The sequence below is a fragment of the Acanthaster planci genome, linkage group LG11 (genome assembly GCF_054643075.1).
Source record: "Acanthaster planci isolate LZ-2023a linkage group LG11, COTS_SCS, whole genome shotgun sequence".
NCBI lineage: Eukaryota > Metazoa > Echinodermata > Asteroidea > Valvatida > Acanthasteridae > Acanthaster > Acanthaster planci.
In genome coordinates, this window is record NC_141787.1 from 9,301,942 (window position 1) to 9,315,413 (window position 13,472).

At 42.1% G+C, this 13,472-nt stretch overlaps 2 protein-coding genes across 3 annotated transcripts in view; one reads left to right on the plus strand and one right to left on the minus strand.

Moving 5' to 3' along the window:
* Positions 1–5,019, minus strand: part of LOC110983854 (synaptotagmin-1-like) — a 62,788-nt gene extending 57,769 nt beyond the window's left edge. Inside the window, exon 1 of one of the 2 annotated variants that reach the window (XM_087143101.1) lies at positions 4,811–5,019. The gene's annotated coding sequence lies outside the window, so the exon portion shown is untranslated. Of the gene's footprint in view, positions 1–2,030; positions 2,299–4,810 lie in introns of those variants that run through there. The other variant, XM_022243464.2, reaches the window with a different exon arrangement.
* On the plus strand, positions 4,365–13,392 carry LOC110983855 (Golgi-associated plant pathogenesis-related protein 1-like). The gene is made up of 4 exons (XM_022243466.2): positions 4,365–4,710; positions 9,337–9,492; positions 10,798–10,917; positions 11,333–13,392. Exons 1-4 carry the CDS (start codon positions 4,689–4,691, stop codon positions 11,497–11,499), a joined length of 465 nt encoding a protein of 154 aa, XP_022099158.2. The 5' UTR covers positions 4,365–4,688; the 3' UTR covers positions 11,500–13,392.
* Positions 13,393–13,472: the final 80 nt, after the last annotated feature.

Below are 13,472 nucleotides of genomic sequence, written 5' to 3' on the forward strand. Positions count from 1 at the left end.
CACGGATATAATTCACAAGGAGATGAAATGGTCCATTGAATGATAAAAAAGGCTGGAATTGTAATACGACCAGGCCTGGTCGTCTCAACGGAGTTCTGAATTGATCAGACCCCTTTAAGTGGGATGGACCCATAAGAGGAAAAGTCCCATGGATTGCAACACACAGCACATCCAATCAATACAGAGCCTCCAAGGGCTTCAGGTGGTTTTGTTCCCGTGAAGGGTACAGTCCACTAATTCAGGCCCCATTGAAAACAGTGTAAAATCAGCACTGTTCAGGGCCCAATAAAATGCACGCAAACATCCCTGAAATTTCTGAAACACAATTGAATTTCTTGTCTGGTCACTTATCTTTCAATTTCTTTTCAAGTTTTTGTGGGTTAACCAATTACATCTTTAATTATTCCCACAAAACAAAATCACCCCCCCCCAAAAGTGATTTTTCCGAAGTCTGATTGCAGCCGTACTTCAAGTGGCAACCCTCAACTTTCTCGGGCACTGACGACCATTTTCCAAATGTATTTTTTAGCCATTCTGCTCTCATATGAAAGCTCAAAGACCCAGGGAGTTGATCCTGGCAACGATTTACACAATCTCACCATTTTGGGGGCCAAACAATCTCCTTTTAAAAAAAAAACACTGTGGGGGCACTTTTAATGCTAATGAGCTGGCCAGATACTCTCACTTGAATTAGTGGTCTGCACCCTGGAGAGACGGCTATACCGGCTTGCAGACCTACAGGTCTTTCGTGATTCCTGGAAAACACCGGCATGACCCCTACTTCCAACGGAAACAGATATACAACATCTCTTATATATTACGTATTTTTATTAAATAAAAAGGAGCTGGCGAGGTATTTTCTTAGCCTGAAAGTGATACACGTAGGCACGGATTTTTGTAATAAATCGAGATGTGCATTTTGAAAGGACACACTGCACTGATACGGGTGACATAGGTATGGCATTTTACTTGGAAAAGGAGTGTAACTGTTATTCAGCTATAGAGGATTTTTAGCTACGTGATTTACGACGGTACACGGATGGAGCACATGAAACTGCCAACAGATACACAGATTCGAAAATGCATGCGCCTTTACGGACATGGTGCGCTTCATGTCTTTGCCCATCATGTTACGTCACATGAAAGACCTCTACACAGATGATACAGATACTAAAAATATAACGCGAAGTGGAAAGATTTGACTTTTAAAAGTCAGAATGCAATTAAATCCAGCTATATGCCCCTACGCAGTTCGAGTGCAAACCACGGACTCGCGTCAACAAATCTACCATACCAGCCCAGACGTCTAGCTTACGCCGTGGAGGACATTTACAGCTTTGAGCTCAAACCGCAGGGCTCCTATGTCTGCATATGGCAGGTGTGAAGTGCGCCACCGCGCGCGTTGTACAAAAAGGTTTCGCACAGCATCAAAAGCTGGCATGCCATCATTCAGTTTCCTGTAACAGGTTCTCATCTGACTTTGTTTTAATAGATGTGAATATGTCAACAATTTCTGCTGTGCGGCTCATCGGTTGACGTTACATTTATTTGGCGTTGAGGGATTTTAAGAGCAGTTTTGCAACGACACTTTTGGCTCTGCAGCATTTTTACTAACAATAAAGAAAACACTGAAATTCTAGTCCGGCCTCCATAACCATCAATTCAGTTTCATTCGTCCACGTATCACATCCATGAAAGTACAAATGGAAGTCGCAAGAATCTTCTGTTCGATCCTTACGGGCCTTCCGTTCTGTAAAATGAAAATGTACAAGAAAGTTAGCATCTAAAGTCTTAGCAGTTGACATTTTTATGGTCGCACTTTGCGAGTTTGATTAGCGTTAAACAAGCAGTAAGACCGTCCATACTTCATACAAAGGCAAAAGCAAAGTGCGCCCGATTAAATTTCAACGAAATTTGCTTTGAGTTATGGCTGCACTACTCTAAGGCGCAAATCAACCAAGTCTGACATATCCTTTTTAGTCCCCCCCCATGACCAAATTCGATAAAAGAGCGAACGATCAATGACTGACCTTCAGTGGCTCAAAAAAGATGGCCCCTGCGCCTGACGAATTTCTATGAAGCAAGCGACATAGTGCACTTTACATACGAAGGGAACTAGTATTAGCGGGCTTTGAAAGGCCGAATAATGGCCCGCTGCGTTATGCACTAATTCTCTTCAAATCGTCGTTGTACTCAGCCGCAGCTCAGTCTTTTAAGTCGTCTGTGTACCACACACAGTGCAACACATGGTGTCGAGCTACATGCAAAATACGGTCAATATAACCGTCATCCAAATATCAACTAATGCAATAGGCCTGCAAGGGTATATAGAGTGCTGTGATCCAGAGAAGAAATCATGACAATAGGTTCAATAACTGTTATCACTCAGACATCTAAGTGTTCAAGTGTTTGCAGCAGGTCGCCAGCATATAGGGCAGGTTCAAGCGACGAATACAGTTAACTATAGTTCAATGAACACTGCCCGAATGATGGATGGTTTGGACTATCTAGTCGAACATTTGGGACGAGGGGTACGGTCGCATCGTTAGTGATCAATAGCCGATTTCATTTATCATTACAGAGGGAACCATTCACGTGAAAATAACAGCATGAAATTCCAATGACCATGCACACTTGGAGAAGCGCAGCCAACGGTGAAATGTAACGATAAGACTTATAAAAAAAAAGACCCACAAGGGTAGTTCGAGTGTAACAGAATTGTGCATGCGCAATGTTAAAAAGCAATTGACTACCGGTCGAACTATAGTTCGCGCCCGAACTTGGCCATACATGTTGCCTACAAAATTGTATGCAAGCATCCAGTTCATGTTATAACAGGTCGGTGTAAAATGTCGCTGTGCGTTGCATGGTTTTGTGCGATTGCATTTCAGCACCTACGCTGCAGTTTTTGAGCATACACAATGTCGACTATTATTTGTTTTGAGTCAACCGACAGGCCATTCTGAAGTGTTCAGGTTTGAAATCGAAAGGCAGTTTCTTTGACCTTCCGTGCAGCGCGCGTCAATCACCACAAATTTGACTTGCGCGGGCCTTGCGTGTATTGAGGGCGCCAGACCGCGTAAATGCGCGAAACAGCTGAAATCACATCACATGCAGAACGAATTCCAGATAATCAACACAGATTTCGTATAAATGTCAAAAGAAATTATGCAACTACTGATGGTTCTAGATTTTCCCCTGTTTTTCCCTCAGAAAAATCTTGTATCTTTAATACTTCACATCTTTCCTACCTCCACGGTGTTACGAGGTAATCACCGGAATAGAGCGCCCTCACAGATGACATGTTTGTTATTTAGATGTAATAATGAAGTACTAAAGAGTCTACTCAACGATGTCAAAAATGATGGATTTTCTGGAGACAAACTGAACAAAGACAGAAAACCTGAGAGCAAATGATCAAAATTGCACCCCTGTACTTTTTCAATGACCTGCTTACACTTCTTGCCACCAATGCCATTTATGCGCATGCATGCATAACTTAATCTTAATTTATTAGAGAAAAGGTCTACAGCATATACCCTCATTCCAAAGACAGCAGGGGCGGATCCAGGAATTTTTTGTGGGGGGAGGGTCAGGCCAAAGATATTTTTAATGTCTCATTTCTGTGGACTTGTGTTAACCCCCCCCCGATCTGCGCCTGAACAGAGAAAATAAACAAAAAGAAAACATGAATGTCGGACCGGAAGAAAAACTGAAATTCCTCAACATGATCTAGACTGTGCCCCCCCCAAAAAAAACAATCAAAATACACTGTACACGACCAAGACGGGATGAATATACTTCCCTACGTCTACAGCATATCCTTCACTGACTTGGCAACGTTTTTATTCCAGTGAGTCACGTAGTTTTGAAAAGCTCAACAGACGGTTAACAATGCCCCTTTTTTGTAAACTGGAATAAAATAATTTGCTTGTCAATGGCTCCGCGATTTGTACAACGGTAGTAAATAGCACACTGAAGTATATCAGTAAACAGAAACTGGCTGAATGCAAACACGCTTCAAACCGCCAGATTCACACATTCACGTGTGGCATTCAACGTAACGCATGAGTGGTTCAGGTGTTTCGGACTCTTTCATTCTCCAACCGTAGGGGTTGCAATCTAATTTGGAGGGGAATTTACATGTAATGATACTCGTATTTCCACACCTAGACTTCACATACCAATTGCAGTTATTACAAATTAGTAATTAACTGATTTCAGCCAAGTTCCTGTTCTTGGCGTTGCTCTTGTAATTAATATCCAAATGTCAACCTTTAATGCAAGCCCCGTTACAAAATCAACAGTGTGAAAACGGAACTTCTTTTCTGATATTTACCAAGGCATTTGGCAAACAGAACTGGTGGAGCGGTTCTGCCTGTTCAGTCTTTGGACTTGACGACCTTTATACCTAAGCCTGTGATTCAATACACTGAATGGAAAAAAGTCACTTGGGCTTAACCGTGCGCCGGCAACACAAATAATGTGCAACCCGCAGTGAATGCGAAACAGTATACCACCGTCGTAAGAGAAATCGATTGACGGCATTTTCTAGGCTTCCAAACAACACGTACTGCTGTGGACAGAACGTATACGTACATGTATGTTGTAGTTCGGACCCTTTATGAACACCATTTTGTAACGTCACAGGTTTTGAGGGCTTCGTCGCTACACAACCCTTCTCGATTATGCCGGAAGATAGCCAACTTGGTGAGTACCGTATTTACACATTGAGGTACCCTGTAGGCAGATGTACAAATATGACACCACTGCAACTCAGTAACATGAATAGGTCTACATGTTCACGTACCTGGGCCTGATGTACGTTCGAACAAGAAACCATGCTGGCGTAAACTAAGCTTCAAATTTGAAGGATCAACCAGATTTGACCCAATCCTTCACACTGGTATAGACTTCAGCTTCCTTGGTTTCTATGAAATGTGTACCAACTGGACAATTTACCACACCATACGGTCGATTGTTGAGTATTCGTAAAGCCAACCCACATGACCCCAAAAGTTCGTACACGGTATAAGTTACTGGATAAAATGAGTGTTGAGTTTATAGACTTGGAGGATAAGAACTTTTTACGGAAAGAGTTCCATAGGACAGCACTCAACACAAATCTTATAAGACTGGTCTGATAGTTCCGTGTTAAAGAGAATTCGTCAATATTTTCTCGGATTTATTGACTTTTTAGGACGTATTATCACTTTCCGATGGCTAATAATTAACCATTGCAAGGGGGAAAATGTGATGCCTCTTTATGGAATAATACTTTAATAGATATTGGTTATCATTGCAGAGGAAAACGAGGGGCCTGGAATATTATACTGGCTGCGAAAAGTCACACAGGCACCGAAGCAGGTTTACACTGTACATTGTCTTCGATTCAAGTCGTTAAACTGGGACATAGGGCCTAGGTATTATTATTGTCTATGAATATAGGCTGATATAGCCTAACAAACTAGGAATTCAGACAGCGGAAAGCCACACAACCCGGTTTACTTGGCTGTCTAAATTTCCATCGGTCACTTTGAGCATGTAGTTTTTTTTAATGATAATCGGTAATTTGAATACTTGATTTCTCACAGTCGCCAGAGGGCGCTGTTCCAAAGACATCCAGTTTTAAAGAAGTGGAGTCCCACGCGTTTTCTTTAAAACCAGATAGACGGGAATCAATTTGGTAAACTGTAGATTACAGAATTGGAATGTGCCCGTTTTCCTTTTCACTCTTTTTTTCCATCTGGGCAAGAAACACGGCATGACGTCACTCCATGATTTAGAATTTCATTTGGAGTAAGTTTGTTGCCTCCTTGGCATTAACCTCATATCTGTACATCTGGGGTATTTCGTACATTGCCATGAATCACCCTGTTGTCAATTCCAGATGGTACATTTAGAAAGTCAGACCACATGGCTCAAAAGGATCCCAACATTATGGCTACGATGCAGCCATTTAATGCTGACCGATTTTATTTCTGTTTACACGAAATGAATTTATTTTTTGCATTTTCACCTGCAAAATTCATAATCCACGACAAAGAAGAGTTACATTCATTTTTTTTAAGTTATGACCAAATAAAAATGTCCTTGACTTCCGTCTCAGGGATATGTTACGTGTATACATTTCCTCATTCGTCAGCTGTAAAAATACTTTCGCGAGCAAAGGTTGTAATCGAATAGTTCTTACACCTTTCTTGGCGTCTGGATGCCATTATGTGCCTGAGCTCGATAAAATGCGTCGTAAGTCGTTAAACATCCTCTCGGTTACTGGATTCTAAAGTAATCTCGCACGGCGGAATATGAAGGAGCAATCAACGTCCTTACCCGCAGAATTGTCTGTATCGTGTTGCGATGCTCAATCGGGTGATGTCAGTAGACCAAGAGCAAAATATATGCCTCTTATTCGGCACACGAAAATAAAAAAACAAGAAGTGGAGTGGGTGCCTGGTATAGTGGTGCATGTACTCATTTCGAGATATTCGGTCATACACCCATTGAACGTCTGTCAAGTGTTGTTTCACAGTTAACCTGGTTTGCGAGATGCGCGGCGCGAGCTTAACGCGCATTCCCGACCGTCGGTTGGCAGGTCATTTTACGGCGCCAATCATTAATGTCAATACACAGCTGGCCCAGTGTTGAGATGTTCGCGTGAAGATGTTTAAGCTGCCTTCTTGTGCACATTGCATGCATTGAAGAGGCTAAGAATCCGGCGACGACAAGTTTGTTTGGGGAAGGTGATGTTACACCAGAATAAATATTCTCTGTACGATATAACGTACTTTTCGACATTGAGTGGCATGTCGTGTTGACATTGCGGATGTCGAGGTAGGCCAACATACTGAAGTGAAATTTAAACACTCGAGGACAAGCACTGTGTAATGTGGTAATTAGCGTGTCCACTTGGCTTCGTTACCTTTTTCGTTTATTTCTTCTCCTGGAGGAAGAAATACTGCAGTAGTTTTTGTGCTGTTCCGGAAGTCTTATTTCAACATTTCTCCAAAATGTTACGTCCGGCATGAACGAATTTGGTGCCAAAATGCGCGTATAGTCCGGTAGTTTGCGCAGAACTACAAAATAATTGCGCTGGTGATCGTCTTGTTGACAGTGTGCTGGATTTCACTCGACTCTTTTACTACATTAAGGTCCATGGTCAAACGAAACAATTTGGAAATACAATATCTGATTGGATTGGTGCGCTTCCAAGAGTTTGCAACACGTTGGCCAATCACAATGCGCAAAATCCGTCGACCCTTTCCAAACGCGCATTGGGTCGACAGATTTCGAGTATTGTGATTGGCCCAACGCGTTGCAAAATCTTGAAAGCGCACTATTGTGAAACGCCCGTATTGCATATCATTCTTGAAAAAAAAAATAAATTCCCTTAATAACCTATTTTCTAAAGTTTGCCAACGCTGCCCAGAAATGTAGGCCTAATGAAGCTATAAGCTGCAAGCGCTGGACCACCGGCACAAATGCCTGTACAGTGCACGAACCGTGTGGTACATGTAGTCTGGGATATGATACGCTCTCTAGGGAAGTTATTTATATCTCGCGGTCAATTTATCAACAGTGCCAAAATGTTTTGTCATTATTAGGGGAGAATTTATGGTCCGAAATGGAGTCTTTGACTCCATAGGGGTTTGTTTTATGGGGGTCGAGTCATGACGCGTCCCTTGTCGGCCCCAAACGACCCCGGTTCTTCACCTGACGACCCGCATGGGGTATCACGAACTAGGAGGTCCTGCCTGCCAAACTGTTTGTGGGGGGGGGTTCCTTAATACCCTATTCGCAAAGTCTTGTGCCAAAATATACAAAAAAGTTATATCAATACCGTGCAGGAATTATCCATATCATTTCCACAAATTCTCCTGTAAAAACGAGCCACAACAATCGAAAGGCTGGATAAAAAATGATGCCTGCATTGAAATGGCTTTCATTCCGAATTATAATCACTTATTGTTCAGTTGGCGTAAACTTTTCAACACTCTACCAGAGATTTTACAGTTGTCTAACGATATCAGTCTACTGTAGTTTAAGTGGTTTTAGTTTTGCTGTGATGGAAGGGGTTTCTTGAGTTCGAAACGAACGCAAGTACTGCCCCAAGGACGGAAGGATATTTAAGTAAATGTTGAAAAATATTTTGAAATACGAACTTCAAATTGTGTGTTGATAAGGCTAGACAATTTTCAACCACCCACTTCACCAGACCAGTTCGAACCCTCGCGACTCGACGAAGGAAGCACCCGTGAGAGACCTCGTATATGCACACTTGTTTGGGGTTCGAGTTGTCACGGCAACGGTGCCCGCTCATTGACCGCATAAATCAGGAAGTTCTCTCGGCTTGTCAAATTGGAAACACAACTCGGAGGATTATGTAAACAGGGAAGTCCAGATCATGAAACCCTTGAAGCAGGGACGACTGGATGTAAATTGGGCGTGCCACTGAGCCATGGGCGGTCGCCTTGACTCAAACTTGACCGCAATCGAGACACCATCCTGGGAACGTTTATACGCGCACTTGATATGTTTGTTTTTATTCTTGGATACAGTTCCCGAATGCCACAGGGTTCGGTTTCATGACGGGCCCAGATAGAAATCAGACTCAATACGATGTGAGGGTTAATGTTTTAGATGCGATAAGTTCCTGTATGCAACTGGACATTGGTTGGGCCTATATTCGTGTTCCTCGGCCACCAGGTTCAACATTCCTAATCAAATAAACACGGAGTGGGACTAACTCGATATACGTAATTCAAGCCGTCCATTTCATGATCAGCCTCTAATTCGCCATTATTCCCTTTATCAAACAGTTTTTCAAGTACGAAATAGTTAAACCTTATTATTTACATGTAGTCGTTTCTTCCTCATCTGTCAAACTTTATTACCGTTGTCTACGTCGTTGATTCGATCTAATTTTATCACTGTGTGTATATATACCGGTATGCACCATTGTCGCCATTACAGGCATATCAACTTCTTTCTTTCTCCACTAATCCTGCCATCCCGGGCCTCGAATCATATTTGTTGATAACTCGGGGGGTCAGTGGATCAGGTTGCCGTCGTGGTTCTTTCCTCGCCTTGGACCTTTGTGGTCCTGGGTTCGATTCCCAGCCCTGTCCACATGTGGATTGGGTTTTCAATCTTGCCCGATTTCATGCAGTGGGTTTTCCTCCCACCACTAGAACTGTGACTGCTTCTCATTGTCCCCTCTCTACACGTTTCTTCAGGCTTTCGAGTGACAATGCCTAGGGCACTTTTAAGGAATCCTTGGTTTCATTACTAGAAAGACGTAAATAAATAAACTTACCAACTTTTTTTCTTCCCCGGCAGATGAGTTCCAAGAATCTTGCCTGGAAGCCCACAACCGGGTACGCAAAGATTACGGCGCCGCGCCCTTAAAATGGGCGGAGGATGTGGCAACGCAGGCGGCAAACTGGGCGCAAAATCTAGCAGAGAAGGGATACAAGCAACACAGTGAAAACCAGCGTGAGTAGAGGCTGTATGAAAGTGGTTTGTCATAATTATCAAAAACGACGAGCCCTTTCAGATATCTTGCTGAAATGTACAGTAGATATCACCCACAATTGTAAGACTGTCGATGTCTGCTGTTTTAGGGCCGTTTCTCATGTCTGTCCCAAATATTCCAAACAGTCACTTGTGAGTATACAATGCTTCATTGCCACTTTTAAGAGCAAGCCCACTGGCTGTTGACTTGTGGGCTCTACCATTAGTGACAAAACCCAGAAAAATTCAACTCTCTCAGATCTGTCCAAATCCGCTTGGTGGAGATTTTAGACGATGGGTGGTATTCTGTCTCGAGTTCGAGTAATAAGAGCACTGTTAACGCAAGAGTCTGGTTATAACGACGACGTCCTTTGTTTTTCGTTGTTTTCATTTGCCAAGTCCAAAAGACCTCTTATTGGTGAGGTTTGACAGTGTTTTTTTTTCACACATCGTTAACCCATCATAGCGTATGGTAAATGTACACCCCAGTCAGACTGGTCTTCTTTGATGTACATGCTAAGAATGGTCTGTATCGTACGATTAAAACGTTCTACAAGACCGTCCGATTGAGGATGGTATGGTGTGGTGCGGGTTTTATTTATTCCCAACAGTTGACAAATAGACCGAAACAGTTGACTTTCGAAATTGTTACCTTCGTCGGAGTGTATGCTCAAAAGGTACGCCAAAACGACAAATAAATTGCTCGACCAGTACTGTAGCAAAAAGGATATGCTTCTGCCCATTTGGTAAAGTATTATGCATTACTACTCAAATGAATCGGTTGCCGCGTTTGGAACGTGGCAACGGTTCAAAAATGTCAATACCTATTCGCTCAAACATTCAACATAATCTTAACCAAGTACACATACGTGCGAACGCGTATTTCCCGTTTCAACTCCATAGTCAGAAGTCAGAAGTGGGCATCTACCACAGCCCTGACGTTTTCTGTTGGCTTTTAATATAACTCCGCTGTAGTTTGTTTCGATATAAATAGTGTGTAACCCTATTTGGGAACTTACAACTGCTTGAAAAAATATTTCCCTGCTCTTAAAAGGAGTTTCGTGTGCATTCCTAGAAAAGCTGCATCAAAGCCAGCATTGGTGTCTACAAGTAGTACGGCGTACAGATGCAGAAGCTCTCGCCCCAAAATCTACAGGGAACTAACTCAATGCACTCGCAATCTCACTTAAAAAATAATCCTCATTTAGCTTCAAATTCTAAGCAAGGTCTTCTCTACACTCCCTGTTTCCATTAACTTGCCATCATTTTCGTTTGTGTGTCGCCCAGTGCTCGGAGAGAACATACACATCACGACACTGGATGAGGACATCAGCGGGGAGGGACTTGTCGACCTTTGGGAGAAGGAAACGGAATACTACGATTTCGACAATCCCAGGTGGCAGAAAGGTAAAGCTCCTCTATGTCCAATTGTCACGTGGACGGCTCAAACGAAGACAGTCCAAGCGCTGCCCCGGGGCATAAAATAAAGCACTGGGTAACAGATCAGAAGCAGTGTATTGGTCAGCTGTCCCTCCGCTGAATTCACCTCGATAATTATCCTCAATCGTCCGCAAATCTGTAAATTAAAAAGAAAAGAAAAAGAAATATTTTCTTACCATTCATTTTGCAACTAATGGAAGTTATAATACATATAATTAGTTTCTATAATCTTATAGTGTATCATAATTCACTCCTTAACTAAGCCACCAACTGAATATTCATCTTATTGTTTATTTTATAAGCTTTCCCCAAAGTAGCCAGAGGGGTATATTTTCATTGAAACCTACCTACTTGTTTATGCTGTTTCATGTTCCGCTTTCAGGTACAGAACGATTCACACAGATGGTATGGAAGAGTTCAACCGAAATAGGAATAGCCAAGGCTAAGATGCTGAACGCTGAGCGGTATGTGATCGTCGTCAACTACCGGCCACCAGGTAACACCAATCGACCGAACGACTTCAAAAAGAACGTCACCTCGAAGCAGTAAAAAAGCTGAGCCGTTTCTTAGAACTGGTGGTGTTTGAAACACAGGATTAGAATACTACTCTCGCACTAGAAGTAAGCGATGCTTCCGAAAGATTTCAACGCTCGGTATAGAATCCCTGTCGGAGAGCCAGTCACGGTCCAACGTACACCAGTTGACGTTTTGGCCGTACTCGCACTTCAGCTTGCTGCTAGCTTATCGACCATTTTCAAGTTTTTCCTGTTTCTAGATTTTGTTGCAAGGTATTTAACTTTCCGGTGAAGACTGACGGCTGTTGTTTTGCAATCTTGAACTGGCTCTGAGAGCCAATCTTTATGTCTCTGTTACACCTGGCCTGTGTAATTGACATGGAAATATCACTGACATTGATTTCAAACTATTTGTTTGGCAGGTAAATTACATCAGTTCATCACTCTCAGAAATAAGAAAATCTGTTCTGAGTAACACAATCGTAAATCAGCTGTGACAGGGACTAGGAAAAAATTGGACCCCTTCAGAAACACCCTATTACATTTTTGTTCTCACTTATATTTCTTCTAACGCAAAGCAGGTTTACAAACTGAGCAGTGGGGACATCTGTATGATCTTGTCAGCGTTAAGTAAAGGTTTTGTTTATTCACTCTGTGATCAACTTGTATCACGATCAGCTATTGTTATGGTCACTCCACGTTACCATTGGCCAGATGGGTTGGAAGTACATCTATACCCCATTCGAATGACCGTTAGAAAATAAGTTACATCTTGTTTGAAGGAGAAATGTTTGGATGGGTTTTGTTTCATGCGCTGCTTTTCTTTGCCTTTTTGGAAATTAAAATCTCTGGCATGCAGTAAATGACTATACAAAGGCCTTTATTTTTTAATACTAGAAAAAAGTAAAAAGTCCAGGCCATCAAGGTTTATATTTAAGGGTCAGAAAAAGTTGTTTTTAAACTGTTTAGATAACTCTATTTTGCAGGTGGTAGTTTTTAATAATATATATCTGTTTTCCGTCGAGGAAAAAAGTTGACGCCTGTGTACCAGATAGTTCGGGCCACCGTTCAGGAAGGTCTAAAATTGTCACAGTCGCGCCCCCTCCCTGAATGAGCCACGCCCCCAAAGTTGGTTGACAGTGCTCTGGTGCACTGGGGCTATCCGGTTCGTACGTGTGCCGTCACTTTAATTTAAACCACGCCCACTGCACATACACTGCACATTGAGTTACATGCAACGATCACCGTTCATGTGGAATAATGGAACCGGAAGTTAATGTGCAACTTCAGCGATAGTCGAATGGGAGCCTGAAAATCGTGGTGTGTCCGCCTTTTTGACGAAGTCGCTTAGGAACTGGATAGTGTCCAGGCATGCACACCGAGAGTGCCTTTATGTGATGTCTTCCATGCACTCTGAAATTCTGTTGTGAATAATTACCGGTATGTTCGTGGAGTTTGCTTTCGAGGTAAAAAAAAATGCGAATTGTGAAATAGTTTTTTATTGCAGATAAGTTAAATTGTTTGCTTAATGTGTCACTTTGTGGTGAAGAATAAGAATAAAAAATCATATTGGTATCAGTCTTCTATCAGATCGTAGATGCGCACTTTTATGTTTTATGAATGAGCAATAACAAATTAAAACGTTTTCAGCCGCAGCTTCGTATTAAATAGTAGCATATGTAGTGTATGTTTATGTTCTAATTAAGTACAGGTGTAGTATAATTTATTTGGAAAATCCTGCACTTTTTATACCCAAATCATTAAATATTCATCATTTATGTATGCTTCCTGCTCACAGGGTTTGCCAGAGAACGAAGCTTGGTCACAATTTGGTCGTGCTAATTTTGACAATCTTTTTGCTGTTAAAGCAAGGAAAAAATATCATTTCAGTGCGAAAACAAAATAAAGAGAAATTGCTGGCAACAAATTCACTGAAATGCTTTGGGTGTTGTTTTCCTCGCGTACAGCCTGTTCTGTCCATTCTTCACCTGCCAATGTTATACATGT

What these genes read in the sequence shown, in the direction of transcription:
- LOC110983855 (XM_022243466.2), top strand. Translation starts at nt 4,689, where the DNA reads ATGCCGGAAGATAGCCAACTTG. An exon ending in GCCGGAAGATAGCCAACTTG is followed by an intron (nt 4,711 to 9,336) that starts GTGAGTACCGTA and finishes CTTCCCCGGCAG; the next exon opens with ATGAGTTCCAAGAATCTTGC. An exon ending in GCAACACAGTGAAAACCAGC is followed by an intron (nt 9,493 to 10,797) that starts GTGAGTAGAGGC and finishes TGTGTCGCCCAG; the next exon opens with TGCTCGGAGAGAACATACAC.